The sequence below is a fragment of the Zootoca vivipara genome, chromosome 5, assembly GCF_963506605.1.
Source record: "Zootoca vivipara chromosome 5, rZooViv1.1, whole genome shotgun sequence".
Taxonomy (NCBI): Eukaryota; Metazoa; Chordata; class Lepidosauria; order Squamata; family Lacertidae; genus Zootoca; species Zootoca vivipara.
In genome coordinates, this window is record NC_083280.1 from 53489287 (window position 1) to 53505025 (window position 15739).

At 42.6% G+C, this 15739-nt stretch overlaps 1 protein-coding gene across 2 annotated transcripts; it reads left to right on the forward strand.

Moving 5' to 3' along the window:
- The first annotated feature begins 1788 nt into the window (after positions 1 to 1788).
- DENND10 (DENN domain containing 10) lies at positions 1789 to 15401 on the forward strand. Of its 2 annotated transcripts, none has more exons than XM_060274780.1 (9): positions 1789 to 1873; positions 3332 to 3528; positions 5156 to 5235; positions 6633 to 6781; positions 9293 to 9404; positions 11093 to 11193; positions 11931 to 12038; positions 13601 to 13695; positions 14303 to 15401. In XM_060274780.1, the coding sequence occupies exons 1-9, from the start codon at positions 1828 to 1830 to the stop codon at positions 14477 to 14479; spliced, it is 1065 nt and encodes a 354-aa protein (XP_060130763.1). In that variant the 5' UTR covers positions 1789 to 1827; the 3' UTR covers positions 14480 to 15401. The 2 variants fall into 2 exon arrangements, with proteins under 2 accessions (XP_060130763.1, XP_060130764.1); XM_060274781.1 differs by lacking the exon at positions 1789 to 1873 and adding an exon at positions 1906 to 2128.
- The last annotated feature ends 338 nt before the right edge of the window (positions 15402 to 15739 follow it).

Sequence of the window (15739 nt, forward strand, 5' to 3'; positions counted from 1 at the left end):
GCATCCGATGAAGCTGAATAGTGGAAGGTTCAGGACAGATTAAAAGAAAGGGTTTCTGTGGAACTCACTTCCGCTGGACGCAGGGATTGCCACCAACCTGAATGGCTTTAAAAGAGGATTATGTTTTTGTGGCCTGTTGTGTTTAGGATTAGAGCACTCCTTGCTGAATTCTTTGGCATTTGAGAGCCATTGTGTGTCCTGCATGGTGTGTTGTCCTGCATTAATGTGCTTAGACTTAAAAGACCCAGGTTCAGATCCCCATTCCAGCCATGGAGCTCACACAATGACTTTAAGCCAGTCACTGTTATAGCATACCTTACGTTGTTGTGACATTCTCATTATAATATCTTGAGTCCCTTGGAGGGGGAAAGCAGGGGATATACATTTAATTCATAACCAGTTTTCTCCTACACCGTTCCATTCCTATACTTCATTAAGTGAGACTGAGAAACTGCCTTTGGTTAGGGTTAAAAGTCTACTGGCAGCCAGTGCAGCTGTTTCAGAACATGTGACACACTGGCAAGCCAACTCAAATATCTCAATAGGCAAGAAACAACATCTGCACTAGCTGAAGTGTCCAAACCACTCTTCAAGGCAGCTTCACAGAGAGCTCATTGTAATAATCCAGCCTGGAATTCACCATAGCACTAATGAAGGCCATGCATGTGGTTGGAACTGAGATCACTGGAAATGAATTTTTCTAAGATTTCTAGCTGCATGACAGATTTCCATTTTGGATTACAATGGGAGGGTGAAGAGATAAACCTCCTTGACTTAAACACTTCCTTTCCAGTAAGAATTCCCTCTGCCCTGCACATACTTGCAGGGCCTGAGCCAAGTGATAATGTTTTATGACAATCCTACAATGTAGTATTGTTACTGCCACATTGCTAATTAGCTGAAGCTATGCAAACCTACACATTTTAGACAAGAGTTGAAGTTGATTGTGGTGTGGTTAAAAGAGGTAGACCAGGACTGGGGAGACCAGGGCTCAAACCCCTACCTAGTCCTGCAGCCCTGTCACTCAATGTCAGTTTATCCCACTTTACAGGGTTGTGAGGATAAAAAAGTGAATTAAGTATGGCTCCCTTCAGGGTCCTGGGAGAAGTGGATATAAATGCAAATAACAACAACAATAAAACGGTGTTTATAATGACTACATTGCTGTCTTTTTTGGTGTGTCACACATTGCACTACCATGCAGCACATCCCGCAACAGTATTGTCACTAGACTACAATACAACATAGTACAGTACATACATTATCATAGTGCAGATGGAAAGTAGAAGGATATAATACATCAATATTGCAAATACTGTAAAATCGTTTCAGTAACAGTGGCAATCTCTTAAAATCAGCTGAAATAATGGGAGTTCGTTTAAAAAAAAGTGATGCTTATTGAGAAAATCCATTTCACCAGCAATGGATGACTAAGAGTCCTTAGCAAAAACTTTGATGATAACGGCCCTTTTTAGAAGACTTGGATAACAGACATTTATGGCCAGCAAAAAAAAAACCCTCTCCCAAAAAAGCTTTCCAGCAAATTTATATCTAGTGAAATTGCCATCTCCACCGCTCCTTTGGACTGATAGATCGAGAGGCAGAGAGGTTTCAAGCCCAAAGCTAAATGGAAAGCAGACGCTTCCCCTCGTTTGGACGCGGGCACTTTCTCCTCCTCCCGCTCTTTGCACGTAAAATGGAGTTCCCTAATGGAACCGGAAGCCAGGAGGCGTGGAGGACTGGCTTTCTCTCGCTCTAGGAGGCCCAGGATGGGGCCGGGGAAGGCTCTCAGGAAATAGGCGGGGTCCTGGAGAAGGGAGGAGGAAGATGGCAGAGACCGAGGCTCAGCTGCTGCTGAGTGTGGGGCTGATTGGTAAGCGCGCCCGCGTCCCCCGTGTCCCTGCTGCGCATTGCAGGGAAACAGCTGGGAGGGAGCAGGATCTCTCTCTCTCTCTCTCCCCGGCCCCCGCTTTCCCCCCCCCCGGGGAGAATAGGCGGTAGTTCGTGCGCTGATGGAGATGGGAGGCAGTTTCCTCTTCCTTTCCTGCCTGCTTAGTACCACTGGATCGACAAGCCTTTAGAATAACCCCCGTGTGCAAAATCGGGAGTATGGGCGAATGGTCAGAGGGTGGGTGTTTCGCTTCTTCAGTGCACGGCTGTGGGTGAAGGCGGAGTGGGTAGGCAGCTATTCCGGATTAATGTAAGGCTGGGGAGTTCGTGTTTGTTCCCTTAGCGTGTAAGGAGTTCGTAGACCCTATCAGGACCTGCTTTCCATCCGCCTTGCCTGTAATGTCGCCTGTCACCTCCCCCTGTGCTGATGTACAAAAGAAGACCTTAAAGATCTAGGCATGCGAATTTGCGGTCTTATCCATACTCCTGTGATTATGAAGATCCAGCAGCTGACACATATCTTTCTAAATGACCCATATGTGCATATTCCTTGACCTGTCAACATAAGTGTGGTTTATTAAAGTCACTGTGTGTAATGGTGCAGTCCATATTTTTTAAGAGTCTTCTGCTTGAGAGTGCTTCTGAAACTTAGGAAATGATTCAGTAGTTTCATTTGCTTTTTTTTCTTTCTTTTAGTGCCATCAGTGTGTCTGGTGCTCTTCAGAGTTCAAGAGGGCAGGTCCCTGCCCTGAGGAGCATACAATCTAAAATTCAGTACAAGGGATGCACAGAGGAAGGGAAAAACAAGGCAGTGGTGTACAACTGTTTTAGTTGCAAGAGCTTAGACTACAATTACAGGCTTAGGCTACAATCCAAAAGTCATTTGTGCCAGTCTGGGAGTGGGTGGGTTTAGAATTTGGCAGCGGTGTCCTTTTGCCTATACTTGCCAGCAGGATCAAGACAAGGGACATTTGGTGGGGGAATAGCTAAAACACCCCAGGATCCATTGGACCCTGAGCCAGCCCCACTGCTATCACTTGATGGCATTTGATCCAATTTTACACACACACCCCACCACTTTCCATTGCAGCCAGCATGAGCAACAGGGCTGTGGGTGTGGCACTGACTCTTGTCATATTTGACCACTGGCCTGGCTGGGGTTTAGATTGCCCTATTACGGTAGTTGCAGCAGAGTGTGGGAATGGTTCATAGTTTTCAGTAATACTACTGCAGAATCTCTACCCTAGGTCATGACTTCATATTTTAATGTAAATAAGAAGAAGTGAATTAAGTTCGTAATAGATGTGAGCGGAAACCAATAGCTTTTGTGTGTATAAAATGCAGGTGTTAAAGGTGATTGCAGCCAACAGATCTGATTAACCAATCAATTTACTTCCTTGCTGCTGTTGGCATTCTCACAGTGAACATCTTTCCACCATAGAAAAAGATACCAATGGAGATACTCTGTGGGTCTGGTGCTATCCTTCTACAACAATTGAATTAAGGGACCTCTTGTTGAGAAAATGCTGCCTTACAGATGAAAGCAAACAGCTTCGCTCGTTCACATTTGGTCAATACAGGCTGACGTGGTTTTATGTTACAACCATGGAAGTACCAGATTCTTCAGCCTTGAAAAAGGTAGGATGGAAATATTGGAGAAATAAGTTTGATACAGAAATATCTTACCCTGCACATCCATTGTTCAACACTTGCTATAAACGTACTATGGTAATACTGGGTTTGGAATCCTTGCCAGACATGGCCTGTATTATATGCCTTAATGTCTACATTGTTTTACATATAAATAAATATTATATTGCTCTTAATTTTATGTGACCCTGGAGACTTTTCAAATACATTGCCTAATTGCATGGCCGTGCATATGTTTACAGTTTCCTCCCTCCATCCCAATCCATTTTCTTTTTGACTCATGTCTTTTTAGTCAGTAAGCCTGGCTGTTAGGTTTTTTTAGTGATCTGAGAGCCTTTTTTTGGCTGAAGAACAGAATAAAAATTCTTTAAATAAATAAATACGGTAGTGAAAACTAAGAGCCATATTATCTCACTAATACACATTTCCACTGAAACCTACATGAGAAATCTGTCTAGAATTCATGGTTATTAGGGTAGGGAACAAATAGTAGGTTTTCAGTATTATAACACAACTAGTTTTGGCACAGATATCAACCTGCCCTTTCCAGCTGCCCATTCTTGTGCCATTTATAGCAGTGTTCCTATGTAGGGTTTGTGGCCCGAACGACTGAGCTGGATGTTGAGGCCTTGGGTGATCAACAAAGGCTGAGGCGGGGTTTACTTTAGAGCAAGCATGTGTAGTGTTGCACTGTAGATCATAAATCGGTGGATTCAAAACCAGATGACAATTTCAAGGTGGCTTGTAAACAAATCTTGTAAACAAATCTATCGCCATTGTTGTGTTGCAGCTCAGTAATACCTGAGAAAGCTGCAAAACAACAACCCAAACCAACTCCCAAACTCTGAGCATATTATTCCATACGCAAGAAAGGAATAAAGTAGCAGTTAGGCGAGTGTTCTGGAAGCAACAAAAATAAGCATTCAAATGAATGGGAATAATGAGGAATATAGAAAAGAGTTCTTCTATATAAAAACCTCTATTTGCGTTTTTTAAAAATGTGCAAAATTGTTTTACACTTAATGTATATTTGTTTAGCTTCTGTTTAGCAACTGCATTCCCTGCTTCATCTGAAGGTGGAGTATAAATAACATGAGTGATCTACAGCACCTTTACATGGTTGAACGTGCTTTGGATGCTGTGCAAGTGCTGTTTCAAATGTCTAACACTTTGCTCTGAAAAAAGGTGGAAAAAGAAAAAAGAGATAAGACAGTAAAATCTTGAACACACTTTTGCAGCCAAGTGAAGCATCCTCCTCACTGCTCCATCTTTGGAAATGCAACAAAACTCTTAGGGTTGTGAACTCCAAAAACAGTGTTCAACTTGCTTATTTGTTTCCAAGGGGCAAATGGACATGCTTCCCCATCTATTGGGCGATTCTTTGAGTTATCCCCCACAACCCTCACGGGATTTGAAGTAGAATGGTAGAAGGCATTTTTTAGCACTTGGCAGATCATATGAGCAACTGAACTGATTAAATTTTGTCTCGCTTTACTGTCTTTCGATGAGATCTGGTGAGCTGGTCCTCCTGGTGTTGCTATAATGTCCATGTTTACAGTATGGTGTTTATAATGGAGTATCAAGCAACCTTTTCTTTTTCCTGTGTATTGGATAGGTGACCCATTTTTCCATTGTCCTGACTACCAAAGACTTTAACCCAGAGAAATATGCAGCCTTCACAAGGATCCTCTGTCGGTGTGTATAACTGCTGTGTTTTATACTACAGGTTTGGTAGATAAGTTTTTTAAAAAAACTTTTGGTTAACTATAAAAGTGTTCCTCCCATTAATTAGGCAGTAGATTTTTAATTGTGTATTTGCTTGTTAAAAGTGCAAACCATTTATAAAAATGTCAGGTGGCATCTTAGAAGATGCTGTCCGGCTTGCAATCTCACACGGAAGGGGCAGCCTCTTTTAAGGCTGTGCGTGCAGTGTGTTCTTGCAGACACCAGCTTAAATCAAAGAATCATTTTTGCATCAGAGCTGATGTTCTGTGGTAGGCATCTATTTGGGATTTACCAACTGAAAGACTGCACAGAACTGCCTTTGAAGAGCCTTCAGAAGCTTCACAGCACAGCTGGTCAGACTATCGGGAAGTGTCCCAATCACAACCCTGTTTCAGCAGCACTGGCTCCCACTATGCTTCCAGGCTCAGTTCAAAGTGCTGGTTTGGGTCCAGCTGCCAACTGAAGCCCCCCATTCAACAATTGAAGACTTGCTGATTTCCTCCCCCCCCCCCCCGCCCTATGAGATCCATCAGACTGGTTTGCATAGTACAGTGGAACCTCGGTTTACACCTACCTTTGTTTATGAATGCCTCCGTTTACGAACGCTGCGGACCCGGAAGTGTTTGCATCCGGGTTCCGCAGCGTCGAGTGCGCAGATCGCTTCTGGCAGCTCACGCATGAGCAGAAGAGATCTGTGCAGCTCACATGTGCACAGAAGCGCTCTATTGGTGCTTCACGCACGTGCAGAAGCGTGCCTTCGGGGAGCAAATGCCTCCGTTTACTAACGCCTCCGTGGAACGGATTGCATTCGTAAACCGAGGTTCCACTGTAGCCCTGAACAAGTTGTTTGACACTATTTCATATCAATCTGAGGTAGTGTGTCAAATGGTCAAGGATGATGGGAGTTGTGATCCGACAATAGGTGAACAGCTGCAGAGTCCCCATCCCTGGGCTAATATGACTTCCAGATAGGCCTTTGGACTACCTCAGTATTTGCCTTTTAGCAGCTAAAACATGGCTTTTTAAGATAACATTCATTTTTATTAATTGCTGTAATTTCATTTTGGCTGTTTTCTTGCAGCTGTTGTCAATATCTCTTTAATTGTTTTTAAATTTTGTGTTGTAAGCTGCCTTGAGGGTCTCTGGCGGAAAGGTGGGCTATAAACATTTTAATAAATAGTGTATTAAGCCAACCATAGATTGAGAAAGACAAACCTGTGTGTGAGTCTCAAAATGCTTTAATCTTGATTAACAGTGAACGTATCTTAGGGCTGTTGTCCTAGAGAGTGCTGGCATGATTTTTCAATTCTCTTTGGGAGTTTTTGAGAAGACATAAAGAACTTGTTTTGTTATGTTTATTTTTCAAGAATATACCTGAAATACGGGAGTCCCGCGAAAATGATGGAGAGCTATATTTCTGTCCTTACAAAGGGGATCTGCCAGAGTGAAGAAAATGGATCTTTCCTGAGCAAAGATTTTGATGTCAGAAAAGCTTACCTTGCAGGCTCCGTCAAAGGTGGGAATAATTTTTTTCTAAAGCTTTGGGGTTGATTTTGCCCCAGTTCCAAACATGTACTCTTGGAAGTGTCATGAATGCAACCTGGGAGCAGTACTAGTTTTCAAAAGTTATTTATTAGTTTCATCTGTTGAAGAGCACATTCACATTCACGCTCTCCAGGATTCTAGTTACCCAATAATGTTGCGGCTAAAACCACATTCACACTATAAAGCATTATGATACAATTTTAAATAGTCATGGCTTCCCCCAACAATTCTGAGAGCTGTAGTTTGTTAAGGATGCTGAATTGTTAGGAGATGCCTAGTCCCCCTCCACCAGAGCTACAATTCCCAGAGTTCCCAGTGAAGAGGGATTGATTGTTAAACCACTTTGGAAAGTATAGCTCTGGGAGGAGTATAGGTGTCTTGGCACCCTTAAAAAATTTCAGCTTCCAGAATTCTTTTTGGAGAAGACATGACTGTTTAAAGCGGTGTCATAGTGCTTTAAATGTATGGTGTGGATGTGGCCTAAGTGGACCTGAAGATTTCACAGTTTTTGCCTCCACAGTTCTTATATCCTCAGCTCAGTCTTTGAATTGCATAGCTTAGTCTTGATGACAGATATTCTCTGCACTGCAAGGCCAACTTGGAAAGTTTTGGGGATTGCAAGATCATTGCATTATTTTTCCGTACCCCCCCCCCCTCCTCCAGAATTGCAAGGCTTTTTCCAGCGATGTGACTCGAAGGTCATAATCATAGAATCATAGAGTTGGAAGAGACCACAAGGGCCATCCAGTCCAACCCCCTGCCAAGCAGGAAACACCATCAAAGCATTCTTGACATATGCCTGTCAAGCCTCTGCTTAAAGACCTCCAAAGAAGGAGACTCCACCACACTCCTTGGTAGCAAATTCCACTGCCGAACACCTCTTACTGTCAGGAAGGTCTTCCTAATGTTTAGGTGGAATCTTCTTTCTTGAAGTTTGAATCCATTGCTCCGTGTCCGCTTCTCTGGAGCAGCAGAAAACAATCTTTCTCCCTCCTCCATATGACATCCTTTCATATATTTGAACATGGCTATCATATCACCCCTTAACCTTCTCTTCTCCAGGTTAAACATACCCAGCTCCCTAAGCCGTTCCTCATAAGGCATTGTTTCCAGGCCTTTGACCATTTTGGTTGCCCTCTTCTGGACACGTTCCAGCTTGTCAGTATCCTTCTTGAACTGTGGTGCCCAGAACTGGACACAGTACTCCAGGTGAGGTCTGACCAGAGCAGAATACAGTGGTACTATTACTTCCCTAGATCTAGATGCTATACTCCTATTGATGCAGCCCAGAATCGCATTGGCTTTTTTTAGCTGCTGCATCACACTGCTGACTCATGTCAAGTCTGTGGTCTACCAAGACTCCTAGATCCTTTTCACATGTACTGCTCTCAAGCCAGGTGTCACCCATCCTGTATTTGTGCCTTTCATTTTTTCTGCCCAAGTGTAGTACCTTACATTTCTCCCTGTTAAAATTCATCTTGTTTGCTTTGGCCCAGTTGTCTAATCTGTTAAGGTCATTTTGAAGTGTGATCCTGTCCTCTGGGGTATTAGCCACCGCTCCCAATTTGGTGTCGTCTGCAAACTTGCTCAGGATGCCCTCAAGCCCATCATCCAAGTCATTGATAAAGATGTTGAATAAGACTGGGCCCAAGACAGAACCCTGTGGCACCCCACTAGTCACTTCTCTCCAGGATGAAGAGGAGCCATTGATGAGCACCCTTTGGGTTCGGTCAGTCAGCCAGTTACAAATCCACTGAATGGTAGCATTGTCTAGTCCGCATTTTACCAGCTTCTTTACAAGAATATCATGGGGCACCTTGTCAAAGGCCTTGCTGAAATCAAGATAGGCTACATCCACAGCGTTCCCTTCATCTACCAGGCTTGTAATTCTGTCAAAAAATGAGATCAGATTAGTCTGACATGACTTATTTTTCAGAAACCCATGCTGACTTTTAGTGATCACAGAGTTTCTTTCTAGGTGCTCACAGACTGTTTGCTTAATGATCTGCTCTGTGCTTATCTCTCTGTCCTTATCACAGTGCCTTTAGGGTCTCTAGGCAATTGAACACAGCTGTCCCGGAACATGCAGTTTCATCTCCCAAGGAATGTTGTTTTTCTTCAACCTGATGTTTCACTTAAAACAATGCCCTGTTTATTTCCATCAGCCACTGGAGCTTGCTTTTCCTGACTTTGGCCACCTTTCCAAACATTCACTCGTCCTCTACTTCATACAAGTTATAACTGCATTATATACATTAAAAATAGCAAGAATAACTGTACGCACAACCATATTCACAACATCAGACTCACTATGCAAAATAACATTAAATGTAGTGCCTGACAGAAGTAAGCTCCATTTCCTGTTATAAAACCATTTTCTCATGATCTCTCATCCAATCCCTAATACTTAGGTTGTTGCTAGTTGTATAGAAGTCTGCTGCCTTTCAGTACTAAAATCCTATTTTTCCATCTCCTGTTCTAGATATAGTATCTCAGTTTGGAATGGAAATAGTCATCCTGTATACTGCACTCATGTTAAAGAAAAGAATTGTAGTATATCACCCCAGATTAGAAGCCATCCAGGAATTTACAAGGTACAGCACCCAGGTGAACTAAAAAAGTTCACCAAACATGCTTCATTTTGTTTTCATTGATCATGAGTATTGTCATATTCATTAATACAGGTAACTTGCACATTACACTTATTTAACTTAAATGATGGCAGCTTTGTGCAGGCAGGGGGTGGGATAAATAAATAAATGGAGAACAAATGAAACCCACTCTCCATTTACAGTGGTACCTCACAAGACAAATTTAATTCGTTCCGCGGGTCAATTCGTTTTACAAAAAAATAATCTTGCGAGGCACAGTTTCCGTTCCTCCGCTTCTCCCCCCCCCCTTCCGCCTCACACACAGCCAACATCGGACTGGGCTTCGGAGAAGCGCTGCACCTTTCAGAATCCCCATCCAATGCCGGCTCTGTGCGATCCGTTCCTCCGCTTCTCCCCCCCTTCTTCCCGCGCTACAGCTAGTTCCCCTTTTGTTGCCGCTCGCCGTCGCTTCGTCTTTCTATGGCCACACTTCGCAAGACGAAGCGGCAGCCACAGAAAACCTCGTCTTGCGAGTCTCCTCGCGCAATGCAAAACGCTTTCGTCTTGCAAGGCATTCATCTTGCGAGGTACCACTGTATTTCCCCTCAACCACCTGAGCAGATTTGCAAGATTACTTGCTTTGGATGAAGACGCAAGGGCTCTGGTCCTAGAGCCCTCCCTTCTCCTTTCCAAAGGAAGGCAAACACTTACAGGACTTTGGGAAGAAGGAAGAAGGGCTCTAGGACCCTGCCAGAGCCCTCACATCCCCCTTTCCAGTTAGGTAAGCAGCTATACAACCTTTGGTAGGGCTGGTTCCACAGGTTCCTGGCTTTACACATTTTTGCTTATATGCGTGGAACCCCCAAAACTGAACCCTGACATAGGATGCAAGCTACCTGTAATGTTTTAGTGTCAATTCCTACATATCCAAAACAGCACCATTCACACAAATGAGGGAGATACCAATGGGCTTGGAACAGCAGCAATGTGTGTAGAACTTCAAATAAGTTCTTTTGGAGGGGGGAACCTTTGTCAGGGGATGGGGAGACTCAAAAACATCCTAATGAGGACTGAGCATGCTCCCTAGCCCTGGAATGCTGACTGGCTTTTGGAGCTGGGTGATAATGGAAAAAGATGGGTGAAGAATGGAATAGACGCAGGGGTGGCCAACTCCCAAGACACTGATCTACCTCATAGAGTTAAAAACTGGCAGTGATCTAGCCGCTTTTTGGGGGTTCAAAGTTGTTGAGATTTTTTTTAGGAAAGCCCTGTTTTTTGGGGGTGCAAGCCAACACTGTTGAGCTTGTTTGGGGGGAGCCAAAGTTGAGCTTGTTTGGGGGGAGCCAGTGATCTACCACAGACATCAAGTGATCTACAGGTAGATCACGATCTACCTGTTGGATGCGCCTGGAACAGAGTATCTTGGTCGTGGGCAGAGTTTCAGCTAGCCAGCCACAAGCTAGAGCACTCCAGCTGCAACATTTTTTGTTGCAGGTCCAACTTATGATTTCAATGCAGCATTTTCTCTTTCTCTGTTTGTATCCAAAACATTAAACAACCTATAACTTTCAATGGTGTGCTTGGGTCTTCATGGTTACAAAAGACTTGGAGGCACAGGCTAAGCAGTCTTCCTTGAAAGCCACTGTTGTATTGAGATATAATTTCAATTGTGACTTGGTTGTTTTCTTAAGGACTCTACCAGCCTTAGTGTGGCATCGCCAAGACTGGTCAATCCTTCATTCACACGTACATCTGAATGATGATGAACTGGAAGCGTTAAAGACTTGCCCAGGTATTGATAATGAAGGGTGGGTTCTATAAGCTGCTGTACACAGTAACTAAATTCTCCTTTGCTGAACTCGATAGGACCAAAAGATGGAATACTATTAATCTTGTAATAATCCTCTCTCAGAACTGTGGTTTGCAGATATTCTACTTTTCAAATATAGTTGTTTCTTTTTTTGGTTGGCAAATCACACAAAGTCGCACGTTGGTAGCACAAATGATATACTACTCATTCTTTGTCCCATAATGCCACATTGACAAATATCGACTGAGTTACTTTTCTGCGATCCAATAATAGGTCCCAATCCAGCATCTCAAAATTGCTGTTCTGAAGCAGTCCTTAATTCCCTTTCTGAAGAGTAATCAATTGGTTCCTTTTTTTACAACCCCCTCTTTAAGAATTGATCAAAGAAATTGCCTCTAAATATATCGTGTTGTATGTAGAGCTTTTCTATTTTATTTTGAAGTAAAATAATTTAATGCTTGTTACATATCATGTTGCTGGCCTCCCTGCTGGGATTTTTCCGTAGATTCAATGAATAGCAGATGGAATTCTGCACATGCCTTTTTTAAAAAAGCAATTTGCCATGAAATTGGTAGCAATTCCACACTGGCATGCAAGTTTGAGATGGTTGAAAGGCAAGGAAATAACTGTAGTGAAAACATTTTTAAAAAATTATTATTAAGGCACTTCACATTGGAATGTACTTGCTCAGTAATCATGGTAAAATCTTTCCTAACCAGGTTATGTTGCTGGATTTATAGACTCAGAAGTGAGCAACAGGCCAGACCTCTATGATGTATATGTGAATCTGGCCGAAAGTGAAATCACCATTTCACCGCAAGCGAAAGGTTTGTTGCCTGAATCACGCGCCTCCCCCATCCCTTGCAAGTTGCAGTTTGCACTTTGATAGATGCACATTTTGGGAGAATTTGGTGTAACTTCGCAACGTTGAAAAAAAAATATTGCACAAACTCACTCTTGCCACAGTCTAGGTCCCATGATATGCTCTGTTGTTTTCTTTGTCCCAAATGCTTTGATTGGAATGCATTAAAGTAAACATCAAAGGCAGATGCTGTGGTTGCCAAAGCTAATATCGAACAGAAGTGAAAATTGCAAAAGGTATGCCAAGGCAGGCACCTATGAAATTGTTGTTGTTGTTTAGTCGTTTAGTCGTGTCCGACTCTTCGTGACCCCATGGGCCAGAGCACACTAGGCACTCCTGTCTTCCACTGCCTCCCGCAGCTTGCTCAGACTCATGTTGGTAGCTTCGAGAACATTGTCCACAGAACCTATGAAACTGAACACAGAACCTATGAAATAATAATGATAAAAAAGAAAGTTTAAAAGAAAACTGGGGATTTTTTTTTTTAATGAGTATGACAAGCCTGCGATTTTCATTCATAATGAATGGAAACTGGATAAAATGGATGGTAATACTCCCAAGGACGTGCCTTGACTGGAAAGGGAAATTTACAGCATTATTGAAGCAAAAAAAAAAAAATCTAGATTCTAAAAGTGGGTAGTAAGAAGGGTTCTGTCAGTGCAATGTTACTACAGTGCATGCTCTGGTTATCTCCCGCTTGGACTACTGTAATGCGCTCTACGTGGGGCTACCTTTGAAGGTGACCCGGAAACTGCAATTAATCCAGAATGCGGCAGCTAGACTGGTGACTGGGAGTGGCCGCCGAGACCACATAACACCGGTCCTGAAAGACCTACATTGGCTCCCAGTACGTTTCTGAGCACAATTCAAAGTGTTGGTGCTGACCTTTAAAGCCCTAAACGGCCTCAGTCCAGTATACCTGAAGGAGCGTCTCCTCCCCCATCGTTCTGCCTGGACACTGAGATCCAGCACCGAGGGCCTTCTGGTGGTTCCCTCACTACGAGAAGCCAAGTTACAGGGAACCAGGCAGAGGGCCTTCTCGGTAGTGGCACTCACCCTGTGGAATGCCCTCCCACCAGAGGTCAAAGAGAATAACAATTACCAGACCTTTAGAAGGCATCTTAAGGCAGCCCTGTTTAGGGAAGCTTTTAATGTTTGATGGATTTCTGTATTTTAATATTTTGTTGGAAGCCGCCCAGAGTGGCTGGGGGAACCCGGCCAGATGGGCGGGGTATAAATAATAAATCATTATTGTTGTTATTGTTGTTGTTGTTATTATTATTATTATTATTATTACTACGATATACACAGCAAAAATGTTAACTCAGTACTGGTATGAAGAATCTGTGATACCGGAGGTGAGAGTTCATTTGTTTTTACACTGTCTCACTGTCAGGAAACTTTTGGCATCCACTGATCTCCGTACTTGTGACCAGGGCTATAACTTAGTCTGGAACTGCATATTGCAGTATTTTCGCTGAACTAGATGATGGGGAATGAATGACAAAGCTTTTTCTCTCTCCCCAGAGGCAATGACAATGGGGAAACTCCACAAAGAAATTGGTCAGCTCATCGTTCAGTCCGCAGAAGATCCTGACAAATCCAACAGCCAAGTTGTTAAGGTTAAGTTCCTTATCTTTGGACTGTTCAAACCTTTCATACATTTCTGTTGCCCAGGATGTTGTGCCGTTGCCTTTCTTCCTGAGATCAGAAAACACTGGTTCAGACGATCTGCTAAAAGCAGAGTTTAGATGACAGGGAATGAGCTGGGCAATGAACCTTGGACCAAAACACTCCTCCTCTGTTTTGGAGTGAAAGCATAATTTTGGAGCAAACTGCCATTGCACATTCCCACACTAGGAACAGCAGTTTGTGCTAACAAAAACTTCTTTAAAAAACTTTTTTAAAGCTTGTGACAAACTTCCTCACAAGACTCCTAAGTTATCGGAAATGGAAAAAAGGAGCTCCTCTTGTGGATCAAGAATTGATTAAGTAGCAGGAAATGGAGAGCCGGAATAAATGGGCAGTACAGGGATGCAGAGAGTGGGAGTCCCCCAAGGATTAGTATTGTGACCTCTGCTTTTAAACTTTTTTCATAAATGATCTAGAGTCAGGGGTGAGCAGTGAGGTGTCCCAAGTTTGCTGTTCTCACAAAGAAAAGTAGGAAGTGTTGTTGCCACCCTCATTTCCTGTTTGCTCTCTCTGATTTTGAACTGCTTCTGTCTCTAGGATATTTCACTGAAGACGAAAGAAATATTGACGAACCTGGCCTCATTCACAGAGGTCTTGCATGATGGAGAGAAGCCGTCACTTAACTTTGAAGCACTGAAGCAGAAGAGATTTCCGCCAGCTACTGAAAATTTCCTCTATCATTTGGCGGCTGCTGAACAAATGCTTAAGATCTGATGGGTGGACTTCATACAGTGATTCAAAGTTCTCTCTGCCACCATGTTTTCTGAGCATCCCATACCTACGTAGAGCATTCCGCAAAGGAAAGAGCATTTCTATCTGGAGGGGGGAGCAAGGATGGTACAGGCTTGAGATAAAACACTGCAGAGTGTAGCAGAAAACACTTCTTTCCCCATTTTTTAATTTAAGGTTTTCTACGAAATGGCAGAGATTTTTTCTTTTTAAGACAAAATGAATAGACAGCTTATAGAAAGGACGCAAGGCTACAAGTTGTTCTGTATTGAAGTGGAAAATTTGATCAACTCTATCAGCATCCTAGTGTAAAGAAACAGGATACTGCAAAAGTGATAATGAAAATATGAAAGCCATTAAAATAGACAAGATAAATCATCTGTCTTACGTAAACCATTTATAGTCGCTAATCAAGCAGAGCCCAAAAAGCTGCACAAGAGTGGGGCCCTCTCTTTACTTGTTGCAGAAGTGTTTGCACAGGGTATCCGCTGAATCCCACCCTATATATTTCTGTTATTTTTTAAAGTTTGTACTTATTATTTCTACTGCTACCATATTTTGAAATACTATTCAATTTAAGTCATGACTGTGTTCTAGCAATATCAATTTCAGAGTCATTTGTCTTCTACTTATACTATGACCTCTAAGGAACTTGAATCAGGTGTTGTAGTATGAAGAATACAAAAAGAAAATAAGACAGCTATGTATATGTATCAGTCCTAGAAAGTATGTAAGCATGACTACCACTCTTCTGTTTTCAGGGGGCCCGTCATTCACTTTTGTATAGAAATGTTTGAGCTAACAATGTGTATATCAAAGAGCCCGCTTAACGAAAGTTTACCTCTCCAGTTTTGGTGCGACTCCATTCCTCCCATAAATTTCAAGACTGTAAATGTCATTTTGCTAATACGGATGAAGTACTGCGCATTTCTTTTTGCACATAGTGTATACATTTTCTATTAATACAAAACCACAGCCATAAAACTTGGGCCCAATTTAAATGTGATTCTGGACATGTAAAAATAATGTAGCTTTGTGATTTTTCAAGTTATGTATTATTTAAAACTAGCCTTCCAGTTTGCATGTATATAAAACAGTTCTGGGACCAGCAGTGTCTGCATAGGTAAGAGAGGCCTTTGTGTGTGTGTACACGTACACACACACACACACACACGTATGTATATATATCACACACACTAAAGCCCAATCAGAACGCAATCAGGATCCTGTTGATAATCATACTAA

Excerpts from the sequence above, each read along its gene's own strand:
- DENND10 (XM_060274780.1), top strand. The coding sequence starts at position 1,828 with ATGGCAGAGACCGAGGCTCAGCTGCTGCTGAGTGTGGGGCTGATTG. Across the intron at positions 6,782-9,292 it reads CCTTGCAGGCTCCGTCAAAG|ATATAGTATCTCAGTTTGGA; the intron begins GTGGGAATAATT and ends CTCCTGTTCTAG. Across the intron at positions 11,194-11,930 it reads AGCGTTAAAGACTTGCCCAG|GTTATGTTGCTGGATTTATA; the intron begins GTATTGATAATG and ends TTTCCTAACCAG.